Source organism: Podarcis gaigeae (assembly GCF_964106915.1).
Source record: "Podarcis gaigeae genome assembly, chromosome: 8".
In the NCBI taxonomy this organism is placed as follows: domain Eukaryota; kingdom Metazoa; phylum Chordata; class Lepidosauria; order Squamata; family Lacertidae; genus Podarcis; species Podarcis gaigeae.
This window is the reverse complement of record NC_139684.1, coordinates 17,420,531-17,446,468: the sequence shown is the minus strand read 5'-3', so window position 1 is coordinate 17,446,468 and position 25,938 is coordinate 17,420,531. Positions and strand designations below refer to the sequence as shown.

Here is a 25,938-nt window from a genome sequence, read left to right as displayed (position 1 = left end):
CACTGAAAAAACAATGAAAATGTAGCTACCTAGATTTTTTTTTGCAAATTAGGTTTAAAATCCAGATGCCAGCTCTGAAAAGAGTAGGAAAGATTTTCTGGGTTCACCCTTCCTTTACAGGGTTTATTTATACAATAAGGATTTTTATCTTTATTTAATATAACATTTCTGTGGCATCAAAAAGTGATATAAGAACGCTAAAAATAATTGTTGGAAGGATGCCCAGGCTTTGTTTAAAGAATAAGCGCCTGACATGTGCTAGGTTGCTTGCACTTTTAGGTCTCCCTGGGTGTGGGGCAGGATTATACCCTTCTTCCTGCTCTTAATTAGGGTGGGTAGGGGAGCACCACAGGAGTGCAGCTGCGAATGGAAACAGGAGACAAAATATTTATTCATTCATGTATTTTAAACCTTTTTTTATAATGCCCATCTACCAAGTCTTCAGGGCAGCTAAAAAAAAAAAGCTAATAGACACAGCTTTCTAATGGTCAGCTATGTAGTTCTGGCATCTGAAACCAAGACTCCTTGGCACTTAATAATGCTGAAGTATGGGGAGCATGAGGACACGAAGGCGCCAGTTGTGGGTGGTGTTGTTGAAAGGGAAGAGCTTTAATAATCCCCAAATGCATTGCATTTCAGAACAAACCCTTCTGCAAGGACAGCTTGCAGCCTGGTATAAAACAAAGGATTCTATATCAGGTTGGGGAGGAGCTGTGGCTCAGCGCTTAGAGCTTCTGCTTTGCACTCAGAAAGCCTTGGGTTCAATCCCTGGTGTCTCCAGGAAGGAGACCTACGCCTGAAATCATTGCGAGTAGGCTGAGACAACCCTGAGCTAGAATGGAGCAAGGGTCTGACTCAGTACAGTTGTACCTTGGATCCCAAATGCCTTGCAAGTCGAATGTTTTGGCTCCCGAACACCACAAACCTGGAAGTGAGCGTTCCGGTTTGTGAACATTCTTTGGAACCTGAACGTTCAATGTGGCTTCCACAGCTTCCGATTGGCTGCAGGAGCTTCCTACAGCCAATCAGAAGCCGTGCCTTGGTATCTGAACATTTTGGAAGTCAATCGGGCTTCCGGAACGGATTCTGTTTGACTTCTGAGGTACCACTGTATAAGGGAAAGGATGTTTTTCAAAGTTATATTGTGTGCACAGCCATAGTCGTGACCATTATTTTCAGCCACCTGGCAGGAATTCTTTAGCTGCGATTCCTGCATTGCAAGGGCTTCATAGGTGTCAACTTTTTGCTTTTCTTGCGAGGAATCCTATTCAGAATAAGGTAATTTCCCTTAAAAAAGGGAAAACATTGACAACTATGAGGAGCTTGGACTAGATGACCCTTGGGGTCCCTTTCTAACTCTACAATTCAAAGAAAACTTGTAAACAACTGAGCGATGCTGGTCTAGCCAAGGGCAAATCCTGCTCTCCATATTGCCCCTAGCACTTCCCTAGCTAATACTTTTTCCCCTAAAATTCAGTCTTAGCGGTGAACATTCCATTCCAGTGTAATCTCACTGGATACAAGTTGTACAAGTGACAATAAAGTATTTCAATTCCTGGGAAACCTCTGATTCCATCTCAGCCTGGGGACTTTTGCCTGGAGGGAGGAGATCCAGCCTGTCTTCCAGAGGCTTTGATGATGCAGATTCTGACTGTGGCAACTCTCCCACCTGGCCAACAGAAATCTGTCTTCAGAAGAGCCAGTGGCGTAGCGTGGGTTGTCAGCACCCGGGGCAAGGCAAGTAATTTGCGCCCCCTAACCCGTGGATTTGCGCCCCCTAACCCTAACCCCCAGATGTTGCGCCCGGTGCGGCCGGCCCCCCCTGCACCCCCCACGCTACGCCACTGAGAAGAGCAATGCATTTTTAGACCGCCTTCCCCATGCAGACACTGCATTAGTGAGCATTGGAGGGTTTTACCTATCTTTCCTATAGGTTTTACCTATCTTTCGGTTTCTAACGGCCTCTGCGACACTTGAGTGCAACTGGTGAGACGGGACTCTTCTGGTGCTGATGAAAGTAAGGCAAAGGAAGCCCACACCCAGAAGGACTCAGAAATAATAAGGCCCTAGGCTTCAATCCACTGGTTTTTGCATAGTGGGGCTAACCTATTTGCACCACATCTCAATCCGGAACCGTTTAGGTTCATTCTCAACATGCTGCTTTCAGTCTAGGCTGAGTCTAGGTCCTGCCTCTGCAGATCTCCAGTAAGCAACCAGTGCCCGACCCCCTTTCAAGGCTGCATCCCATTTTAAAATCAACCCAGACCCTCCAACACTTCTCTGATGGAAATAGAGACGTCTCATTCCAAAATGATAATTTTACTATTTATACCCCACACATCTTACTGGGTTTCCCTGGCGACTCTGGGCAACTTCCAGCATAAAATCATAATAAAGCATTAAACATTTTTTAAAAACCCACTTACCTGTATAGGATTGCCTTCAGACAGCTCGGGGGGTCATATAACTCCATACCCTCGAACATTTCTCCAATGAAAATAGGGAGACCTTACCATACCCTCAAACCTTTCTCCAATCAAAATAAGGACATCCTAAGGAAAAGTGGGACATTCTGGGATCAAATCAGAAACTGGGACTGCTTCTCCAAATCAGGGATGTCCCTGGAAAATAGGGATACTTGGAGGGTCTGTCAACCCCATCCAGAAATTATCTTTCTCCTTCAAATTCAAACTACACAACTGGATCTGAACCGTTTCAGCCCTTAGCAGCAGGTTATCACCCTCTCTAGGCTGTGGTGCATATTGCACTCCAAAGGCTGGAGAGTTATTCCCAGCTATCAGGGAACAATGACATTTCTCTGTAAACCTTGCCCCTCATCTAGCAGCACTTTATGGGCAAAGCCGTAGTGACAGACCTGTTTAAAATAATTCCGATGGTCCAGACTTTTCTGATAGTTTTTTAATATGGTGGGTGGGATACAAATCTCTCCTTCAGCGCAGGTTTTTAAACAGAGGTTGGGTGGTCATCTGTTGAGGATTTTTTAGCTGTCATCGCACTGCAGGGCGTTGGACTACATGACCCTTGCGGGTCCCTTCCAATTCTGCAATTCTATGATTTTACGAAACCCTCCGCAACTTACCCCTTCCTTGCCTGTGAGCGTTGCCTCGGAGCCCTTCTCCATTTTCACGCTCGAGGAACGGAGAACCGCAACGGGCCTGAGAGCTTTTGCGTTCGGGATGAGAAAGGAAATGCTGAAATCAAAGGTTCTGCTATGTCTCTTTCTTGCACTTTGACTCTGTCCAAGACCCCAATTGCTTAACAGGCTTGTTCTGCCCTCTTGGACCTTAGAGTTGCCTGTTCTTCAGCCTCCAGGAGGAAGATCTTTTGCCAGCTTGATCCTCCACGGTTTCTCAGCTCTTGGAAAATAAAGAGTGAGGGCTGGACTTGGCAGCTCGAATAGCTTCGCTTCCACAGCTCCTTGTCAAGGCTGGTGTGGAGGTTTTGATGTTGCACAACAGAGGAAGATCATGACCTTAACACACCCCACGCAGCAGGGAGATGTTCCTGAGATACATGAGCAGCAAAGGAGGGCTGGCAATTATTATCTGGCTTAATTTCTGCTTCCCTGGTTCTTTTTGTCTGGTGCCAGCTATAAGGAGAATGTGGAAGAAAATGAGCAGATGGGTGGATATCAAAACATGGATGCAGATGACTGGGGGTTCTGCTGCTTTTTCCTCTCTGGGGGGTTTGGGCTGAGGTTAGACGTCTTTTTAATGATCCAACGTCACAAGACGACCATCTTCACAGACGCCAAGGAGTCCAGTACGGTGTATGAGCTGAAAAGAATTGTTGAGGGGATACTTAAGAGACCCCCAGAAGAACAAAGGCTGTACAAGGATGACCAGCTGTTGGATGACAGCAAAACCCTTGGAGACTGTGGCTTCACCAGCCAGACAGCATGACCTCAGGCCCCAGCAACAGTTGGCTTGGCCTTCAGAGCCAGTGAAGATGCCTTTGAGCCCCTCCACATTGATCCCTTCTCCAGGCCCCCAGAGCTCCCAGACGTTGATGAAGCCCCAGGACTCTGGCAGCAGCGCCAATGAGCAAGCAGTGCAGTGAGAGGCCAGAGGGAGACGGAGCGAGCTGCAAAATCCGTGGCACCCCCTTCCCCACCAACCACTCCCTCCCTCAACCTTCCAGCGTGGCGAGAGACATGGCACTGTCCCACTCCTCCAATCCAGATCCCCCTTTTACTCCACCCCTCTCTATACATGACCACACCTCCTTCCAAGCCCCTCCCCACTCATCAAACAGAGCAATGTTTTTATTTTTGGTTTTGGAAACAATAAAGGTTCAGCTGGTAAAAAAAAATAAATGGATGCAGATAAACTAGGCTGTGGGTAACATCTCAACCTCATTCACCACCTGAGCCGCTGCTCTGTGTGTGTGTTTGTGTGTGTGTGTGTGTTTCAGGCCAGAGTTGCATCATCTGTCATTTTTAGGGGTTGGCAGCTAGGCGCTGTTGAGCCAAATCCGGCTGAAGGCAGACTCCCAGCTGGCTTACTACCTACAAAAAAACCAAAACCTGCCCAACCCCAGAAGAGAAATATCATTCTGCAGCACCAGTTTTCTATTTGTGTGCAATGGAAGATGGGTGTGTTTTGTACCTGGTATTAAAAGAGGACTTGAGAAATTTATAGAGCATAAGGTCATTGGTGCCTAGTAGCCACAATGGCTATGTCCTGCCTTCATGGTTCGAGGCAGCAATGCTTCTGAATAATGTTGGAACGGGGAGAGTGCTCTTGTGCTCGGGTTTTGCTTGAGGGTTTCCCATGGGCACCTGAGTCGGCACTGTGAGCATAGCATGCTAGATGATCCAGCAAGCTCTTCTTATGTTCTTATATGGAAGATAAGCTGTTAATGGACTCTGTCCAGTATACCTGAAGGAGCGTACCCACCCCCATCGTTCTGCCCGGACGCTGAGGTCCAGAGCTGAGGGTGTTCGGGTGGTTCCTTCACTGTAAGAAGCAAAGCTACAGGGAACCAGGCAGAGGGCCTTCTCGGTAGTGGCACCCGCCCTGTGGAACGCCCTCCAATCAGATGTCAAAGAGATAAACAACTACTTGACATTTAGAAGACACCTGAAAGCAGCTCTGTTCAGGGAAGTTTTTAATGTGTGACAATTTAATGTATTTTTAATCTTTGTTGGAAGCTGCCCAGAGTGGCTGGGGAAACCCAGCCAGATGGGCGGGGTACAAATAATAAATTATTATTATTATTATTATTATTATTATTATTATTATTACTACTGTACCTACGTGAGCCATATTTTCTTGATCATGCAATTTTCCATGGATCATGTTTTCCATGGATCTACAGGTGTACTGAGGGTTACTCAAGAGCATGTGGTGATGTTTATTGTAGGGAGGGACTCAGCTGTGGACCACAAAACCACCATTTCAAAGTAGACCCGTTGAAGTTCATGAACCCATGGTCATTCATTTCGATGGATCTGCTTAGATTATGACTAATATTGAGAGGTGGTTTTATTGAGAGGTGGTTTTATTGAGAGGTGGTACAGTGGTTAGAGTCTTGGATGAGGATCTGGGAGACCAGAGTTCAAATCCCCACTTGGTCATGAGGCCTTGGGCCAGTCATGATCTCCCTGATCAGCCTTCACAGGGAAGTTGTGGGGACTAAACGGGGGGGGGGGGGAACCATGTATGCCACCTTGAGCTCTTTGCAGGAAAAGGTGGGATATAGAATCATAGAATCATAGAGGTGGAAGAGACCACAAGGGCCATCGAGTCCAACCCCCTGCCAAGCAGGAAACACCATCAGAGCACTCCTGACATATGGTTGTCAAGCCTCTGCTTAAAGACCTCCAAAGAAGGAGACTCCAACATACTTCTTGGCAGCAAATTCCACTGTCAAACAGCTTTTACTGTCAGGAAGTTCTTCCTAATGTTTAGGTGGAATCTTTCTTGTAGTTTGGATCCATTGCTCCGTGTCCACTTCTCTGGAGTAGCAGAAAACAACCTTTCTCCCTCCTCTATGTGACATCCTTTTATATATTTGAACATGGCTATCATATCACCCCTTAACCTCCTCTTCTCCTCTTCTCCAGGCTAAACATGCCCAGCTCCCTTAGCCGTTCCTCATAAGGCATCGTTTCCAGGCCTTTGACCATTTTGGTTGCCCTCCTCTGGACACGTTCCAGCTTGTCAGTGTCCTTCTTGAATTGTGGTGCCCAGAACTGGACACAGTACTCCAGGTGAGGTCTGACCAGAGCAGAATACAGTGGCACTATTACTTTCCTTGGCTTTTTTAGCTGCCGCGTCACACTGTTGGCTCATGTCAAGTTTGTGGTCATCCAAGACTCCTAGATCCTTTTCACATGTACTGCTCTCAAGCCAGGTGTCACCCATCTTGTATTTGTGCCTCTCATTTTTTTTGCCCAAGTGCAATATTTTACATTTCTCCCTGTTAAAATTCATATAAATTATACACACACACACACACACACACACACACACACACAAATGGACTATATATATAAAATTAGCAGATAAAGTTGGGTAGAAACACATTTTATGATGTAAAGTAACAACAAGGAAGAGCTTGCCTCTGAGAAAGTGCAAAATTATTTCTTTTGTGATTGGGTAGCCTCACACACACATCTGGGGTTAACATCAAGAACTTAAAACCAGGTCACATCTAGCAACCACTTATGGTACTTCTGGCAACCGTACCTTGTTTTATAGTACTAATAATGCAGCCAAAGGGTTAATTCCACAGAGATGCCATTGCCCCTCTTGCACATAAGACTTTTGATTGGCTGCCCTCTTCTCTGGTCCTCTGGATCCCTCTTTAGGCATGTCAGTGCAATACCTGATGTGGAATTGAAAACCCGCACCAAATCATTGCCTTCATTGCTACTAATACTAATAATTTATTGCTTTATTACTAATACTAATAATTTATTGCTTATACCTCGCCCATCTGACTGGGTTACCCCAGCCACTCTAAGCGGCTTCCTTGTCAGCATAGGTAGAATCTCTGGTGGTGTGGACATTTTTAGGTTTGACTGCAGTGGTGGTTAGTCCCTATTATTTTCATTATGACAGTCATACCTTGGTTGCCGAACGCCTTGGAACTCGTATGTTTTGGCTCCCAAACGATGAAAACCGGGAGTGTTCCGGTTTTCGAACAATTTTTGGAAGCCAGATGTCTGGCGCGGCTTCTGTGGCTTCCGATTGGCTGCGGAATGTTCCTTGGTTTTCGAATGGTTCCGGGAGTTGAACAGACTCCCAGAACGCATTCTGTTCGAGAACCAAGGTATGACTGTATTGAGAGCATTTTACCCAGCTCTTCGCCCAAAAAGACTCCCAGAGTGGCATACATGGAATCAATTAAAATGAGACAGCCCCTGCCCACAGATGTACAATCTAAAAAAATAAATATTTTTTTTTTTTACTTAAACCAGGTAGCAACTATCAACCACTTATTTTTTAAAATATAATTTTTATTAAAGATTTCCTTAGGTTACAAAAGTATGTGCATTTTCTCTTTTTTTAAGGTTGTGTTTTCTACAATCAGTTACATTTGTTGTGAGACATTAGTGTTATATGCAGTATTAAGGTTGGGAAGAAAGAGGGGGGGGTGATGGTAAAACATGTATTATTTTCCTTAGTGTATGTGTGGGGTTTAGTGTCAGCATCACTTGGGTAGGTTCTCTTTCTATTTGCCTGTTATATTTCCTTGGTAGTGAGAGAGGTTGACAACCGTAGCTCAAAGGGTTAATTCCACAGAGATGCTTTGCCGCTCTTGCACATAAGACTTTCGATCAGCCGCCCTGTTCTCTGGTCCTCTGGCTCCCTCTTGAAGCCACAGATCTCAAGAGGTGGCTTTCAAAAGTCACCTTTTCCTTTAACTGGTATAGGCTATTTGAGGATGAGAGAGAATTTCGTAAAGCAAGCCTGCACCCAAAAAAGCACTAAACAGGACTGATCCACAATAAATGATGATAATGATAATAATATTACTCACCCTTCACCAATAGGTCCCAGGGCATTCTACAACAATTTAAAATTAGATTTTTAGCATTAGACTTGTGGACATCCAGTGATGATGAATGTTGGAAGATGGGCAGGGTATAAACAATAAATCATCATCATCATCATCATCATCATCATCATCATCATCATCGTTATTATTAGACAAATAAAAAAAGGACTTCTTCATGCAGCACATAGTTAAACTCTTCAGTGATGGCCACCAACTTGGATGACTTTAAAAGATTAGACAAATTCATGGTGCAGAAGGCTATCGATGGCTAACGGCCACAATGTCTGTGCTCTGTAATGTAATGTTTCTGAGCACCAGTTGCTGGAAGCTGCAGGAGGGCAGAGTTTTCTTGTGCTTGAATTTCCCACAAGCATCTGCTTCCCCCCAGTGAAAACAGGATGCGGGACTTAAATGGACCATTGGACTGATCTACTCCCCACCCCACCCCCATTTCTCTCCAACTATAGACAGTGTCTGCCAAAAGCAATGGATAACTGGACTTTTCATTCTGAAATCCAGGCTTAATTATGTGGATTGTGAATTGGATTGTACGCTTGATTAAGGTTTGCCAGCTTAGACGGCTTTTGAAAACAATTCATGGAGAATAAGTCTTATCAGTGCGTATGAGCCATATAGAAAGGCAAAATAACCGCCGAGCACTAAAGGCTGTTGGCGACAGAGAGGGGGGAATGTTTGTCTCCATGCTGTGTTTGTGGGGGTTCGGAGGCTGTCTACTACCGGAGACAGACTGTGAAATGAAATGGGTGGGTGAATTTCCCCAACGTATAAATGGCTTTTCATATGTGTCAGGGGTTCAGAAGGAGAGACACAGGAGGGGGAGCAAATGGAGAGTGAGGAGGAGGAGTACGAGGGGGGCGCAGGCAGTGACAGTGGCCAGAGTTATTCCACAAGCCTCTCTAGCGAATCGGAGGACTCACAGAAGGGAGCGCCGGTGGCCAGAGCAAGGGAGATTCCAAGGGAGAAACCTCAAGAGGGAGGGGCCAGCGGGGAGTCCCTGAACAGCAGCTGGAGATCAGGGCCAGCGTCTCCACCAGAGCGCAGTGGGGAGGGGAAGTCCCAGGAGTCGGGACCAGTGTCCTCACCACCAGAGGGAGGAGAGGAGTCAGGTTTGGCAACACCCACATCAGGAAGCGGGGAAACGGTCAGAAGGAAAGTCACCGGCTGGGCGCGCGCGCCAAGTTCAAATGTACAGGAGCGCGGCACAGCGGGGAGCCCGGGAAGGGAGCCAGGTCCTAAAGCCCGCCGGAGGGAGGGGCAAGACTCAGGAGGCTCCGCGTCAGAGGAGTCCAGGAAGGAGGGAACCCCAGAGGGCAGAAGGACCCAACGCAGGAAAGAGCAGCGCAAGAGGTGGAGCCGGGCTAGAATCTTAAACTGGTGTGGGTGGAGCAGTGAGTCAGAGGGGACTTAGCCGGTCTAGCGTTAAGACGTGGGCCTGCGCGCCCAGAGCTTGGAAATGGAAACTAAACTTCAATAAAGACTTTTGTATATAATATCCACTGGGCGTTGGTCCTCTGTGAGCTGGGACCTAGCGGCAGTCCTGACAATATGTGTCAGGGGCTCAGGAGCAGAGGCAAAGGGAAGAGAGGAAATGGAGAACGAAGGGGAAGAATCCGAGGGGAGCGTAGGAGAAGAGGCCCGAGGGATTCCATGAGCCTCTCCAGCGAATCGGAAGATTCACAGAAGGGGGCGCCAGTGGCCAGGGGTAGGGGGTTCCCAAGGGGAACGCCCCAGGAGCAAGGGGGCAGGAGGGACTCCCAGAGCAGTAGTTGGAAATCAGGACCAGCTTCCCCACCAGAGCAGAGTGGGGGGGAAGAGTCCCAAGTATCGGGGCCAGTGCATTCCCCACCAGGGAGAGAAGACGAGGCAGGGCTGACCACGCCTCCATCGGAGAGTTGGACAACGGAGGGGAGGTCAGGTCCGGCCACTATCCCGGAAGAGGGAAGCAGTGACAGAAGTAGTGTAACGGTTAGGAGAAAGGTCACTGGGTTGGCGCGAGAGGCAAGTTCAAATGTACAGGAGCGCGGGACAGCAGAGAATGAGGATTGGGAACCGGGTCCTAAAGCCCGCCGGAGGCAGGGGGAGGAGCTAAGCGACTCAGCGTCGGAAGAGTCCAGAAAGGGCAATGCCCCAGCGGGCAGGAGGACCCAGAGGAGGAGAGAGCAGCGGAAAAGGTGGAGCAGGGCTAGGATCTTAAACTGGTGTCAGAGGGGAGGAGACTCAGACGGGACTTCGCCGATCTAGGGTTTAAGACGTAGGGCTGCACGCTGTGGCTTTGAAATGGAAACTGAACTTCAATAAAGACTTTTGTACATTACTACAGCCTAGCGTTGGTCCTCTGTGAGCTGGGACCTAGAGGCAGCTCTGACAATATGCTACCTTCTATAATAGGTACATTTTAATGCACACTTTATATGCATTTTTGCACAATGCACAACTGCATTGCAAAATCAAGGAAATCGCCAATATCAAAGGATGGCTGTGCTTCCGTTTGTGAATTCTTTCTGAAAGTTGGGCGTTTTGTCTTTAAATGTGAACGGAATCAAATTTCTCCCCTTCATCCCTAGCCTTGGGGCAAGTTATTCTGTTCTTATTTGACTCCTGCATTGTGGTTCGCACTTTGCGAACCACTTCAACGAGCAAAGCTTTAACGTGACCTTTTTTTGGATAATGTTTGCCGAGACACTTTGAAAGACAGGCGCTCAGGGTAATAACAAACAGGCCCCACGCTTAACTGTGAACCTGCAAAGAAGTTGCTGCTCAGAGGCCACAGCTCATAGTTCTCATGGGGACAATCTGTGGGTGGAAGAGGAATCTGCAGACCTCAGCTTCCTGAGCAGACTCACGGGATCTACCGTATTTTTGTGCTCTATAAGACTCACTTTTTCCCTCCTAAAAAGTAAGGGGAAATGTGTGTGTGCCTTACGGAGCGAATGCAGGCTGCGCAGCTATCCCAGAAGCCAGAAGAGGAAGAGGGATTGCTGCTTTCACTGCGCAGCAATCCCTCTTGCTGTTCTGGCTTCTGAGATTCAGAATATTTTTTTTCTTGTTTTCCTCTCCAAAAACTAGGTGCGTCTTGTGGTCTGGTGCGTCTTATAGAGCGAAAAATACGGTAATCTGGAGCCACTTCAAGGCACTCAAGTGAATGTTTAAAGCCCTAAATGACTTTGGCCCCAAATGTCTGAAAGACCACCTCCACTTTCTTAGTGGTTTCTCTGCCCTCAGATGCTCACATACAGGGCCGTCTTTACCCGGGGGTACAAGGGGTGCGGGGCACCCAGGCACCAAATTCTGGGGGGCACCAGGTGCCCGCGCTGAAGCCGCCCAAGCTCTTAACCATCTACCTGTTATGAAATAATAAATAATTTTGATCAAGCTAGAAAAACAAAATACATATATACCTAGGTATTACTGAAATGTATACCTTCTGTTTCACTAAAGGACTTTCGACTTTGTGCACTCATTTACCAAAGATGTGCCACGCTAGCGGCGGCGCCTGTCATTCACAACGGCAGCGCTTGTCATTCTCAGTGGCGCCATGCACATGAAATTGTATTGAGCTGCTATGCGACAGCGGGGCCAGCGGCAACTTTGACACGACTGATGTTTCTCCTAAGTAGGTGCCTAAACAATACTTATAAGTTTAAGTGTGGTGGTGTTGTATACAGTGGTACCTCGGGTTAAGTACTTAATTCGTTCCGGAGGTCCATTCTTAACCTGAAACTGTTCTTAACCTGAAGCACCACTGCTGCTGCCGTGCCGCTGGAGCACAATTTCTGTTCTGATCCTGAAGCAAAGTTCTTAACCTGAAGCACTATTTATGGGTTAGCAGAGTCTGTAACCTGAAGCGTATGTAACCTGAAGCGTATGTAACCCGAGGTACAACTGTACTGAAGTATAAGCGTATTGTAAATAAATGAGCACATAAAAAAGTTTGTTTCTTTTTCCTCCTTTCTTTCATAAACAAGAGATAAGGCGTAAGCGTGGTGTCTGACATAAGCATAATAAAAGTTAATTTGGGGGCTAAACTAAATTTGGTGGCGCTGGGCAGATCTTTGCATCCCGGTGGCGCATATGCTAAAGACTTGCCTGCTCATGTAAGGTAGGGCGATGGCCGTGGGTTGCCGGCGCCCAGGTGGGTGTAGGCAGGCCGAGGTGCATGGGAGCATGCGGGAGGCATGCCGGGATGGGGCACGGAGGCTAGGGCGGTTCAGAAAAAAAACTTTTTTTTTAAAATGCCTGCTCCAAAGGTCTTATCTTACTACACTAGGGATTATACTGTATAGCTATATCTGAAATTTCATGCATACCAGTTAATATCTTGACTCTGCTCCGCTGAATTGAAATTTCAGCCTTCACGACATAGGAAAACGGCCAAGTAAACAGCTATTTTCGTGGAGGAGGGTCAAGATACTAACTGATATGCATGAAATTTCAGATATAGCTATATACCGTATTTCTCACTCCATAAGACGCACCTGACCATTAAATGCACCTAGTTTTTAGAAGGGGAATGCAAGAAAAAAAATATTTTTAAAGGGAGCGCTGAGCAGAGCCTGTAGGCATCCCAGGCTCTGCTCAGCGCTCCCTTTCACTAGCTGCGTGGAGTGTGTGTGCTGTGCTTGCAGGCTTTTCCCCAGGAGGGAGAAGGGCAGCCTGTCACTGACGGACTGCCCTCCTCCCTCCTCGGGGGGGAAAAGCCCCCAAGAGCCGCACACATGCTCCACGCAGCTAGTGAAAGGGAGTGCGGCCCTAGGGGGCTTTTCCAGGAGGTTGGGGAGGGGACTGAGGGGCTGCCTTTAAAGAGTGTGCAGCTTTTGTGTGCTTTTCTATGAGGAGGGAGAAGGGACTGGCGCATCCAGTCAGTCCCTTCTTCCTCCTTGGGGAAAGCCCCCAAGAGCCCTGCGCTCTTTAAAGGGTGCGCGGTTCCTGCGGGCCTTTCTACGAGGTTGGGGAATTCCCCCACCTCCTAAAAAAGCCAGCAGAAGCTGGTGCACCCTTTAAAGAGCGTGCTGCTCCTGCAGGCTTTTCTACGAGGAGGGAGAAGGGACTGACGTGGCCAGTCGCTGGGGAAAAGCCCGCAAGAGCAACGTGGAGGGTGTGTGTGGCTCTTGGGGGCTTTTCCTGCCTGCCTCCCGCTTGCATTCTCTCCATAAGATGCACAGACATTTCCCCTTACTTTTTAGGTGGGAAAAGTGCGTCTTATGGAGCGAAAAATACGGTAATCCCTAGTGTAGTAAGATAAGACCTTTGGAGCAGGAATTAAAAAAATAAATAAATTAATGAACCGCCCTAATGGAGGCTGAACAGAGCCTGCCGCACCATCTCAGCCCTCACTGCTGACGCCACCGGAGCAACTGAGCCGCAATGGTCTGACCAGAGAACGTGACTGCTTTTCCCCCGCCTGCCTCTCGCCCTCCCTGTCCAGGAGGAGCCTCTCACTTCTTTTCAGTAGGCAGCAGCAGCAGGGCCCACACTCCCTTCCTCTCAGCCAGCCCAGAGGTGGGGGGTACGCGGGTGTTCCTTCGCTGGTCACAAGAAGAAAGAGGTGCCACTACCACCCCAGCCCTGAAGGCCGAGCCCGGGTGCACCTTGCCTTGCCCCCCAATGGCTCAAGCCTTGATGAAGGAGCCTGTTGTGGGCGCACCTGATTGCCTCACCTCATGTCCCCCCAGAAATCTGTGCCCGGAGCCATGGCCTCCCACCCACCCCACGCTACCCCCCTTTTTTGTGTCATCCGCTAAGATGTCGAATTCCCTCCCCACAGCGATGTGCCTGGCATTATGCAGTTTCTATCAAATGGGGAAGATGCACCTGTCTACCTGGGCTTTTGACCCTTTAGATGTGTATTTTTCGGACCCCACCTAAGTTTGGAGCCCACACTTTAGGGTGGAGGGTGGGCAATGAATTAATCGAGGCAAAACCCTAATACTGGCGTCTCAACGGTGCTGAGACAGCTGAAGGACAACCGTAGAGATTCCCTTGGGATCATGGCTCAATTATAAATGTTTATAATCAAATTCTACACAGGGTTTTGCCCCTCCCCCAACGCCCGCCTGGTGTTTCTCCTCGGCATTCGCTCCATCTTGGTGATCTGCCTTTGGGCCACGTAGATGGGCAGTTGCTTCCTGATTTCCAGAAAAGTCTGGTTCGTGGTTTCTGGGATCATCTTTAAGATGAAAAAGAAGGTGGCAGCACATATCGGACAGCAGATGAGGAAGCTGAAGAATCCGATGTATTTCTGGAAAGGAACAGGAGCAGCAACACACACACAGAGAAACAGAGCTCAGCAACATGAGTCAAAAAACTGAGTTGTAAATGTGTTATAAACATGCAACACCAGATGGCGCTGTAGAGCAAGAAACTTTTCTATGCGATTTTACATAGTGGTTTTTTTTCTTTTGTTATTAAGATTTAATTATTATGACTTATCTATAGTGGGGGTTTTTTCCCTGTGTGTAGATCTATCCACAGAATGGCATAAGCTTATTAATTTAGCACATTATATTTCCCAGTGCTTTTTTCCTTCAAGGAACTCAAGGCTGGGTTATCTCGTAGAATCATAGAATTGTAGAGTTGGAAGGGACCCCCCTGGCAAGGGTGTTCTGGTCCCACCCCCTGGTACAATGCAGAAGTTACAGCCAGAGAATCCTCTGAGATAGTTGGTTCCACTGTCGACAGTTCTGCCTGATGTTTACCTGGGATATTCTTACTTGCCATTTGAATTCATTGGTTTGGGCCCTGCCCTCTGGAGCAACGGGGGTGGGGTGGGGGGAAGCTTGCTCTGTATTCTATGTGGCAGCCCTTCAGATATTTGAAGATAGCTACTAGAGGACACTTGAGTCCAACTCTACAATTCTCTATCACTGCTCTGTCTTCTCTTATTCAGGCTAAACATGCCCAACTCCTTCAACTGTTCCTCATAAGGCTGGGTTTCCATCTCTCTCTCTCTAGTAACACCCCAGAAGGGAAGTATTGGGACCAGGTGAGGGTAGGCATGGGATGTGCATTCTCCATCCTACCTAAGGTGGGAAAGGTCTATGGCCATGGGCGTAGCCAGGATTTAGGGGGCGGGGCAGAACAGCTACCTGTCATCATCCTCTGTCTGGCTCTGTCTAGCAGATTCAGAATGAAATGTCGCAACAGCAGTTGTTTCCAATTCCTTTCTTTTGACCCCAAGTGCTCGGAAAAGATCTGCCAATATCTTTCTACAATTTATACTTTTACTTAAGTATTTTTATTTAATTACTTGATTTTGGGGGGAGGGGAGGAGAGCTGCCCTGCCAGGCTAGGCCCATGACTGTGGCTCGGGGATAAAGGTAAAGGTAAAGACTATTAGGTCCAGTTGTGGCCGACTCTGGGGTTGCAGCGCTCATCTCGCTTTATTGGCTGAGGGTGCCGGCATGCAGCTTCTGGGTCATGTGGCCAGCATGACTAAGCCACTTCTGGCGAACCAGAGCAGTGCACGGAAGTGCCGTTTACCTTCCAGCCGGAGTGGTACCTATTTATCTAATTGCACTTGATGTGCTTTCAAACTGCTAGGTTGGCAGGAGCAGGGACCAAGCAATGGGAGCTCACCCCGTTGTGGGGATTTGAACTGCTAACCTTCTGATCAGCAAGTCCCAGGCTCTGTGGTTTAACCCACAGCGCCACCCTCATTCAATCCCTGGCAAGTTCAGGTAAAACTGGGAGCGGCCCCTTCTCTGAAACCTTGGAGAGCCACTGCCAGTCCGTGTAGACACTACTGAGCTAGCTAGACCAAAGATCTGGCTTGATATGAGGCAGCTTCTTATGTTCTTATTCAACCCTTTACCTAGAATTAGGAGGACTAGAATCTTACGTTTTGTTTTGTTTACAGGAAATACCATAGCTCAGTGTCAGAGCATCTGCCTTGCATGTAGAAGGTGCTCAGTTCGACCCCGGACGACTCCAAGTAGGACTGAGAAGGACTCCCTATCTGAAACTCTAGAGAGCCTCTGGCAGTCAGTGTAGACAGTCCTTAGCTAGATGGACTAGCGAGGGACAAGGCAGCTTCCTAGGTCCTCAACATCCTTCTGCATGCCAAGAAGATGCTCTACTGCTGAGCTACAGCCCTTCGCTGTACCAGGACCACCAGAATCACTCACCTGTATATTGAGGAAGGTCACAATGCTGAAGAAGTTTAGGAACCAATGCACAAATCCCCCGACCACATAGGCTGAGGACCGCGAGGACTGAAGGAAAATCTCTGCTATTATCAGGTTGGGAAGAGCACCTGCGTAGAGAAAAGGGTTCACTGCTCGTTGGGAGGCGATTTTTTTATTTTTATTTTTTAAAACGAGAACTATTTTTTTAAAGTGGTTTAATCTTGCCTCTGTCTTTACTGTGTTTTTTAGTAACTGCCTAACTGTTTATCTGTTTTATTTTCTCGTTGTTGTTGTCATCGTTATTTATTGGCTTTATATATTGCCCTTCATGACAAGATCTCAGGGTGGTTCGCAGTATAAAATAGAAGGTAAAAATGCAAGTAAATAGTTAAAACAAAAACAACAAAACAAGAACCCCCCCCCAATACATTGAGGTATTTTGTTGGGGTCATTTGTGAAGCCACCCCCCGAAAAGCAGATTAGAAATCTTTCAAACAATCATCAATAATATAAAACCATTGGCCTCAAAATGGCATTCCATTTTTTTAATGGGTTTTTCATGTAAAGTGCTACAAACTACTTTTATTCAGAGATCTTCTGAACATACCATTAACAAACATCAACAGAAAACAGGATCGTGGCACTTCTGCGGTTCAATACGAAGCCCAGTAGATTCTTCAGTCTTGAAAACCCATCTACTATTATTTTCATTATTAATTTGCACCCTGCTCTTTCCACAGAACCTGAGACTCAAGGGATTTTACGAAACTGTAATCTCATATTTAATCCCATTACGTTAAACCGTGGGTAGGCAAACTAAGGCTCGGGGGCTGGATCTGGCCCAATCGTCTTCTAAATCTGGCCCACGGATGGTCCAGGAATCAGCATGTTTTTACATGAGTAGAATGTGTGCTTTTATTTAAAATGCATCTCTGGGTTATTTGTGGGGTATAGGAATTCGTTCATACATATTTTTCAGAATATAGTCCGCCGCCCCCCCCCCCCACTAGGTCTGAGAGACAGTGGATCGGCCCCCTGCTGAAAAAGTTTGCTGACTTCTGCATTAAACTGTAACAGGATTAAAACAATGGGGGAAAAAACAAGCCCAAAATTTGTTAAAATGCAGATAATAAAAACACTAAAAACACCAAGGCCCTTTCCTTAAAAACAACAACAAAACACTCAGTTCCCAAAGGCCTGCCAGAATAAAACAGTCTTCACCAGCCAGTGGAAGGACAAGGCCTAACCTCACTGGAAAAGGAAGAGTTGCTGGGATCATTAGGGCTGCGCTATTTTGTAAGAGTTTTTGCTGGCACTGTGTTTTTTTTATTGCTGATCTACACCTGACTCTGGCTCCTGACACACTGTGGTGGAAGGGGCTGAGGATAAATAAAGGCTTTGGATGCCTGACCACCCTCGATCCTTGAAACCTTTTGCTCTTCACATCCTGCGCCTCCTCCAAGGAACTCTGCGTATCACCTGAGCACTTACTAGGTCCGACGGCATGTCCCATGAGGAAAATATTGATGAGAAACGCATTGACGTAAGACATCCACAAGGCATCTCCCTGTTGGAGAGAGTGGTGGGAGCATGTCAAGCTTGCTAGGTTTGGGCAAAGTGCTTTTGATGTAATCACTGATACTACTGGTAAGTCAGACGCTGTTTACTCAGGAGAGATCACTTCCGACTGGGAAGACTCCAGAGGACAGCGGCACTGAGCTGCGCCCAAAATGAGTTGCGCCCACCACATGTGCATGATGTCACACGCATGACACCCCCCCCAAACCTGGCCAGGTTGACTTGGCCTGCGAACATGCTTCACCCTGCCACATCCCTGGCGATTCTCAAAAGGACGCGGTACAGCCAAGCATCTTCGTCCAGGTGCGTCCTTTTGAGGATTGCCGCAGGGTTTGGGGATAGCCTGGCCCCCTTCTTGAAAACATGCCAGTGTCAGAGGAGCATCTCTGATGGGATAGCAAGGGAAAGATCTGGTCCTTTTTTAAGCACCTAGTGCTGCACAGAAGGGTTGTTAGAATCCTTGGTCCTGTATACCTGAAGGTCCTGTATACCTGAAGGAGCGTCTCCACCCCATCGTGGAGTGGAGACTGAGGGCCGGACACTGAGATCCAGTGCCCGAGGGCCTTCTGGCGGTTCCCTCATTGCGAAAAGTGAGGTTACAGGGAACCAGAAAGAGGGCCTTCTTGGTAGTGGCGCCCACCCTGTGGGACACCCTCCCTTCAGATGTGAAGGAAATAAGCAGCTATCCTATCTTTAAAAGACATCTGAAGGCAGCCCTGTTCAGGGAAGTTTTTAATATTTAATGCTGTACTGTTTTTAACACTCAATTGGGAGCCGCCCAGAGTGGCTGGGGAAACTCAGCCAGATGGGCGGGGTATAAATAATAAATTATTATTATTATTATTATTATTATTATTATTATTATTATTATCCAAACCAAATATGACCATTTTGATAAGGTATGGTCCCCACGTATCACCTGTGTAAATAGGAGTGATGCGAGGCCTCGATCACTCACACTCATTTATAGAGAGCTGTGACCTATTCCAAGGCCATATCAGCCTTGCTCCACACACCCTCCTTCAGTGTGTTTTTGCCCAGCTGGAAATGTACTCTTTGAACTCTGATCATGCCTCTTGCATGCCTGGAAGGAGGTGAGAGAAGGGGTTTGGGAAGATGTGTGCAGAAACCAGCCTACTCTACAAAGGCAAATGATGTGAGTTCATTGCTCAGCCTACTTTTGCTTCCAGTTCCACCCACCACTGACATGCAGTTCTTGGTCTGCAAAAGGTCCCAGACTTAGCTCAACTGTTTAGGTGACATGTAGAATGCCAGCACGTTTTAATTTTTTAAATAAAGGTTTAAAGATACAGTTGTACCTTGGAAGTCGAAAACCAAATTGCAGCTTCTGATTGGCTGCAGGAATCCCCTGCAGCTAATCAGAAGCCGTGGAAACCCCATCAGACATTCAGGTTCCAAAAGAATGTTTGCAAACCAGAACACTCACTTCCGGGTTTGCGGCATTCAGGAGCCAAAACGTTCGAGTTCCAGGGTGTCCGGGATTCAAGGTACGACTGTAGTGGTTATAAACTGTTTAAATAATTTCATTGTTTTATTCCTATTGTGAAACTCTGAGGGCTTTTTTTATTTAATGAACAAGTGGTATATAAATTTTGTGAAAGAAATATGCAGTTGACAGCTTCATCTGTCTGGGGGCAGGTGGATTGCAGAGGTGGGGAAACCCAACATGCAATATGCATCAGGTGCCTTCTCTCTGGTGTGCACAGCAATGTGAAAACACAACTTGAAATGCAGCAGAAGAGAAGCGACGTCGCTGCATTTCAAAGTGTTAATGCGTACACAGAGAAAGAGACATCAAAAGGAGTGATGCTCTTTTAGTTGCTAGCATGCACATAACCAAGGAGCAATCGACGGAGTAACACTTGGCTTTCAAGGACATCAGTGCTTGAAGAGTTCAGAAAAAACCAACCAACCTGAAGTTCAAGGTTCATGGTTAACACGATGCAGAGGATGGTGCACATGCCGAAACCAAGGAGCAGCAGGAACTTTCGCCCCATTGAGTCAATGTAAAATATCTAGAGAATGTAACAGCAATGGAAAGAAAGCATGTGAAAAAGGAAGGACGCAGCACTCAGTCTCAGCTTAACCAACCTTGCAGGGTTCTTAGTAAGTTTAAAATGGGGGTGAGAGAGAGGGCTCAGAAACAAACGAGTGGGTCTTTTACCACCTCACCTTGATAGAGAACAGGGAGCCAAGTGGGGCTGTGTGCAGTGAGAGTATGTATGAACTTTGGCTGATGCTGGAAGCTGGACATACAGAAGAACATACTGCTCTATACTAGCCTTGGTGATCTCCCCAGGAACCTCACGGGGAGGCAAGATCTGTTGGAGTGTCAATGCTGTGAGCCCCTCCCTCCAAGGCTCAGGCCAGGTAGGACCAGGAAAGGCTGAAAGCCTGGAGAGCTGCTGCCGGTCAGTGTGGACAATACAGAGTTAGATGCACCTAGGGTCTGACTTGGAATAAGGTGCCTTCCTGTATTCCTAAGTGCTGGCACAAAACTGCTGCTAACGTTTGCAGCACAGGAACATCCTTTGGAGCAGACTGAGCTTTGAGACTTTAAGGGGCAGGAAAAAAGGCGAAAGTAAGGCTGGCTTACCCCGACAAAGACTGCAATGATGATGGCAACGCTTGAAGTTACACGGATGTATGGGACATTATTTAGGTCAGTTCCTGTAGATAGGTAGATTCTCTCTGTATAAAAGTATACCTGAAATGAGACCAAAACAACGGAGACTTTTAGCTTACTGGGCGGTGGTCCCGTGGCTGACTCAGGATTTGGAGGCACTGTCTACAAAATGAAGCATAAGATCTTTTCTCTCCAACTCCAAACTAGGGATGGGAAAATTGGTCCATTTTTGTTTCTTTTCCAGCCTTAAATCCAGCTCTTCACATTTCTTCTGCACAGACAAGAACTGTTTGCAGTTGCCCACATACATAAGCAGGGAATCCTCTGAATCTCTGGCTATATGGGAATCAAAGCTCACTACAGTCGTGCCCACAAGGGGCGGGTGTACCTACCAGTACCCCTTGTGGTGCTTGTGAATGCTCTTGGTAAATATCCTCTCAAAAATCTACAGTCTGATTGAGATTGTTTGCTTTTTGTGCTCATAAAAATACCCCTGTTCCCACAGTGGCCACCCAGATGCCTACAGGAAACCCGCAAGCCAAGCACAAGCATCAAAGAGCTTCTGTCTCAGAGAGAGTTGCTGATGTAGGTGCCTTCCTCCCCGCCTCCGTTGGTGGGGCAGCGGTTGTAACAGCATCCGCACACCATCTGGGGGGTGATGCCCCCTTTTCTGCTCTTTTGGATGTGGCAGCCATTTTGTTTCATGTCTCCTCCCCGCCCAGCAGCCATTTTGTGACTGGTGCCCACGGCACTCCCTCAACATTCCAAACATGGCCACTGGGCCCCCAAAAGGCTGACAGAGCTTGGATGCAAAACAAGCTCCACCTATACTGCTTGTAACCCTAAATGCGGCGCTGCCTGTGCCACGAATTTGCCCAATCCTCTTTTAAAGCCACCTGAGGTGGTGGCCATCACGGCCTCCTGTGTGGGGCCATAGTTCCATAGTTTATCTATGAAGAAGTCCTTCTTTCCCTCCGCCCTGAATCTTCCAAAGCTCAGCTTCATTGGATGTGCCCTGGAACGCCAACTCTCAACACCCGCAGCCATTGGCCGTCCTTGCTGGGGTTGATGGGAGTTGTAGTCCAGTCACACCTGGACGGCCAAAGATCCCACTTCCCCTCCCTTGTTCTAACCACTTGTGGATATTGCCTTCCTTACTGCGTTGACTCCAGAGAGCTGTTGGCCACACATCAAGATAATGACTGAGAGGACTTGCCACCGCAGGCTTGGGAAGCACAGCAGCTTAAGTGAGTTCATGCTCTTCTCCGTCTTCTCAGCCATCTTCTCCTGCTGCAGCTCTTCTATCTCCTCCTGCACGTCCTCATTTTGTCTCAGCTTCTGCAAGGCTGGAAAGAAGCAGCAATGAAAAAGCCTTTGAATAGCGGGGGACAGAGGCTGGTGGGGAGAGTTTCTTGCAGTACCAAACACAAGAGGTGTAGTGGAGGGGGGGCAAAGACCAGTTACAAATTCTGCAGCGGGTTCCCGGTCTCCAGCATCCCAAAGACACCCAGCCAGCTTTTTGGCCACTGAGAAGATGTTCCACCTCACCCGTTGTGATGCTTGGTACCAATCTGAGTGAAGACAGGTGAGTCGGCCACTGAGGACTGGCTCCTAGGGTCACTCTGGAGAAAGACACCAAGGAGGAGCTGTTCTGCATGCGCCAAAGCTAAGCGTTTGGGAGCACTGCAAACATAAGCTGCCTCCGTTTCAAGAGAATGGTGTTCTAGTTCTATTACCTGTCAATCTATCAATCGATTGATGGGTGTTCTGCTACATTCAATGGAGCTTCACGGAAAACACTGTGGGAATGTTAAAGATAGTAGGGAAGGATATATTGAATAAGTATTATCCTTCCTTCACTCCGGCTAGTGAAGTGATATAGCAGAGCAAATTCCCCTCAATATAGCTGGAAGCTAGTTTGTAGATTCATTTGAATCTCTTAGTTTATTCCCGCTTAAAAGAATAAAGACACAAGAGTCTTTCTGAGTAAAGTAACAAAAAGTTTACTCACATTTCAGTTCACAATTTGATCCCAAAAAGGCAGGCTTTACTTAGTGGTTACACAACAAACTGCAAGTTCATCTCATATGAAGACTGAACTCATGTGCTGCTGGCTGAGAGCTTACTTTTGAGTAATAGCTGATCCATGGCCATTTGATGTACCTTTGGGGATTATTAATTTGCTGGTGAAGATCCATCATTGAAACAGTTCATTATCCTGGAAGAACTGTTCTGTCTGGTGCTGTGCTTGGAGTGACATTTGGAGCACCCATCATCTTGTAGTGTTGTGCCCGTAGCACCACCGTGCTCCAACTCACTTCCAACTATATTTTGGATAGGATATTGACTGGATAGGATAGGATATTGATTTGGATAGGATATTGACTGTGGAAAGGCATTCTGCCTCTATTTCAGTGATCCTTGACAGTGGCTTACCAATCCTACCATTCCTGGTTATGGAACATTTATCCGATTCTTATTAGTTTGTGACTCCATGCACATATTATATGTCTTCTGTTTATAGTGTTATAAAAAATATTGTCAGTATATTATTAGCCAACATGTTGCTTGTTGTTGTTCAGAGCTGGCTGAGTGACAGTAGACAGCAAAAATTACCGTATTTTTCCGTGTATAAGACTAGGTTTCTTCCCTAAAGAATAATGTCCAAAATTTGGGGGTGTCTTCTACATGGATAGATCTTTCCCATTTTCTTAAATCGGAGTCCTCCCACATAGTCTTATACATGGGGGCGTCTTATAGACGAAAAAATACGGTACATTAATAAGAGAACAAAATGGCTGCAGGAGAGCAGCATGGCAGCAAGACAGCAGCAAGCAAGAGAGCAAGTGAAGCAAGTAATTAAGACTGAGAAAATAGCTGCATGACTCGGCTCTTTTATGGAGTCAGCCAGAGCCACGCCCATCTCCCAGATCACATGCAGGGGGAGGATGCAGTGGAACAGGAAGTTACACGGGATGTCCCCTGCCTGTGCCCACTCTAGGGAAACAAGGAATGTTGCATTTGACTGCACCAATGGACTACATCCCACAAACACAACTGAGGTCACCTCGAAAGAGGAAACTGGAGCCCTCCACAAGAGGGGAGCCACCACTGAAAAGGCTCGCCGGGAAGGGTTAGGTGAGATCCCTGCCTGAAACCCCAGGGAGCTGCTGCCAGTCCGTGTAAGCAATACTGAGCTAGATGGACCAATGGTATGATTCAGTATAATGATTTCAGCTGTTCTCTCTCTGAGAACCAAGAATGACAGATTTGGAGTGTTGCCTAAGAGGCCATCCAGACTCACCCCACCAAACATACAACGCCATGTTTCATCCAGAAAAAGCACTAGGCGCTATCAGTTGTATTCTCAGATTGTCTTCTCAGGTAAACACTAATAAGACTTTGAATGTTATTATCCCTCACCCTCCAGTATGTAAGTGGTTCATGTATGTGGTTACCTTGTATGGCCTTTTCTTCATCATTTTTCTGAATCAGTAGATACCTGGGGCTTTCGGAGAAGGAAGGAACGACAATGGTCTGAAATAATGCCAGTATTCCAGGGACACTTGTCAGTATTGGCCAATCTGCGCAAGAAGGAGCAATTAATTTTATTTATTACATTTACACCCCACCTTTCTCCAAGGAGTTCAAGGTGGCGTACGTGCTTCTCTTCCTCCCCATCTTATCCTCACAACAACCCTGTGAGGGAGGTTAGGCTGAGAGATTGGGAATGGCCCAAGGTCTGAGCCGGGATTTGAACCCTGGCCTCCAAGGTCCTAGCCCGACACTCTAACTACCATGCCACCCTGGCTCTTGAAAGGTATCAACTCAGATGGCACATCAGAATTGCCCAAGGCTAAGGGAGGGAATCAATGGCCTTCCTGGGTCAGTGGGCACCTTTGGGGAAGTGCCATCGGTGCTAGCCATTGGCTGTCATGAGGGAAAGTGTGGCATGACACAAAATGGCTGCCATGGGGGTATAATACAAAATGGCTGCCGCGGGGATGTGGGGAAATGGCTGTTGTGGGGGCATGACATTATGGTGGCCACATTTAAAAGAAGAAAAAAAAGAAAAGAGACATAACCATGGGTGTGCCCCACATCAACAGGCAGGGGTGGGCACTATATCAGCTATCGCTATGCTTGCTCATAGAGAGGAGGTTTCTGTACAGTGGTACCTTGGTTCTCAAATGCCTTGGTACTCAAACAACTTAGAACCCAAACACTGCAAACCCAGAAGTAAGTGTTCCAGTTTGCGAACTTTTTTCAGAAGCCAAACATGCTCTGTTTTGAGTGTTACACTGATTTGAGTGCCACACTTCCATTTTGAGTGGTACGCTGAGGTCTGTTTGTTTTTGCTATTTATTTTGCGTTTTTGTTTTTGCGGCTCTTTTTTTGTTTTTGTGACTGTGTGGAACCCAGTTCAGCTACTGATTGATTGTGTGCCTGCAGTACATTGTTTATTGCTTTCATTTTATGGATCATTGGTCTCATTAGATAGTAAAATTCATGTTAAATTGATGTTTTAGGGGTTGTTTTTAAAAGTCTGGAACGGATCAATTCATTTTGCATTACTTTCTATGGGAAAGCATGCCTTGGTTTTGGAATGCTTTGGTTTTGGAACGCACTTCCGGAATAGATTAAGTTTGAGAACCAAGCTACCACTGTACTTCTCCTCTGTTCAGAACTGATGGGTCGCTGGCTGTCCAATCCTGGGATCCAAGTGGGCACATGTAAGACTTTTTGTGGGCACCATGGGCGGTACTGGTGGGTGTTCACTGGTGCTTGTGAGCACCACATGGAACTGGAGGGGTCGTGGAACTGTCTCCCTCAGAAGGTGGCGAGCTCTTCTTCATTGGGAGTTGAGTCATCTGTTGGGGACTCTTTCCAGCATTGCAGCATGTTGGACTAAATGGCCCCTGGCAATACCTTCCATCTCTACAATTCTACCATGACCTTTGGGCTAAGAGGTGCTCTTCTCTGATTTACCTTCTTCGTTCCCCAGCATTTCAGGAAAAGAGAGTAACTGAGCCAGGAGGACACCTACAGCTAGAAAGAAGTGAGGCAGCATGCCAATGGCTCCCCTCATGTTCAGTGGGGAGATCTCTACGAGGTACAATGGGACCACAATGGAGAAGATGCCTGGTTAAGGGATAAATCAAGGCATTATTCACAGTAGGCATGTGACAGCCATAGAAGCATACACACATCTCCCACTTACCCAACCAGTCAATGTGTTCTGCAAGAGAGGGCATCCTGCAGATGCCATCCTACCAGGAGGTCCATTCCACATGATGGCCAGAATCATGCCTTTAGTTTGGCGGCACGTAGCCTCTGGAACTCCCTCCCACTGTGTTATCAGGCAGGCGCCTTTTCTATTGCCTTTTTGGCACCTGCTATTTCAGCAGCTGGTATCTGTCTTGGATCCAAATCTGGCCGATGTGTGTGCTGTTGCTCTTTCTAAACGGTCTTTTAAAAAATATTTATAATTGCTATCATTATTGTTAGCTATATCCCTGCTGGTGGGCCAGGTTTGGCCCA

At 47.1% G+C, this 25,938-nt stretch overlaps 2 protein-coding genes and 1 pseudogene across 3 annotated transcripts in view; 1 reads left to right on the top strand and 2 right to left on the bottom strand.

Moving 5' to 3' along the window:
* The window catches only part of LOC310850761 (solute carrier family 2, facilitated glucose transporter member 5-like), a 36,691-nt gene extending 33,345 nt beyond the window's left edge, over positions 1-3,346 (bottom strand). Inside the window, exon 1 of the mRNA XM_083752673.1 lies at positions 3,101-3,346. Coding sequence (XP_083608799.1) covers positions 3,101-3,142 — 42 coding nt within the window. The 5' untranslated portion in view covers positions 3,143-3,346. The remainder of the gene's footprint in view (positions 1-3,100) is intronic.
* Positions 3,347-3,628: 282 nt separating this feature from the next.
* Positions 3,629-4,336, top strand: LOC310850593 (elongin-B pseudogene; annotated as a pseudogene). Its single transcript has one exon. The product of its transcript is annotated as an elongin-B pseudogene (transcript).
* A 9,698-nt stretch (positions 4,337-14,034) lies between these two features.
* LOC310850507 (uncharacterized protein) overlaps positions 14,035-25,938 on the bottom strand; it is a 41,286-nt gene continuing 29,382 nt past the window's right edge. The window contains exons 19-26 of the mRNA XM_083752024.1: positions 25,387-25,539; positions 23,856-23,981; positions 21,556-21,743; positions 20,368-20,478; positions 19,685-19,786; positions 17,664-17,739; positions 16,173-16,300; positions 14,035-14,287 (exon numbers count right to left, since the gene is read on the bottom strand). Coding sequence (XP_083608150.1) covers positions 14,069-14,287; positions 16,173-16,300; positions 17,664-17,739; positions 19,685-19,786; positions 20,368-20,478; positions 21,556-21,743; positions 23,856-23,981; positions 25,387-25,539 — 1,103 coding nt within the window. The 3' untranslated portion in view covers positions 14,035-14,068. The remainder of the gene's footprint in view (positions 14,288-16,172; positions 16,301-17,663; positions 17,740-19,684; positions 19,787-20,367; positions 20,479-21,555; positions 21,744-23,855; positions 23,982-25,386; positions 25,540-25,938) is intronic.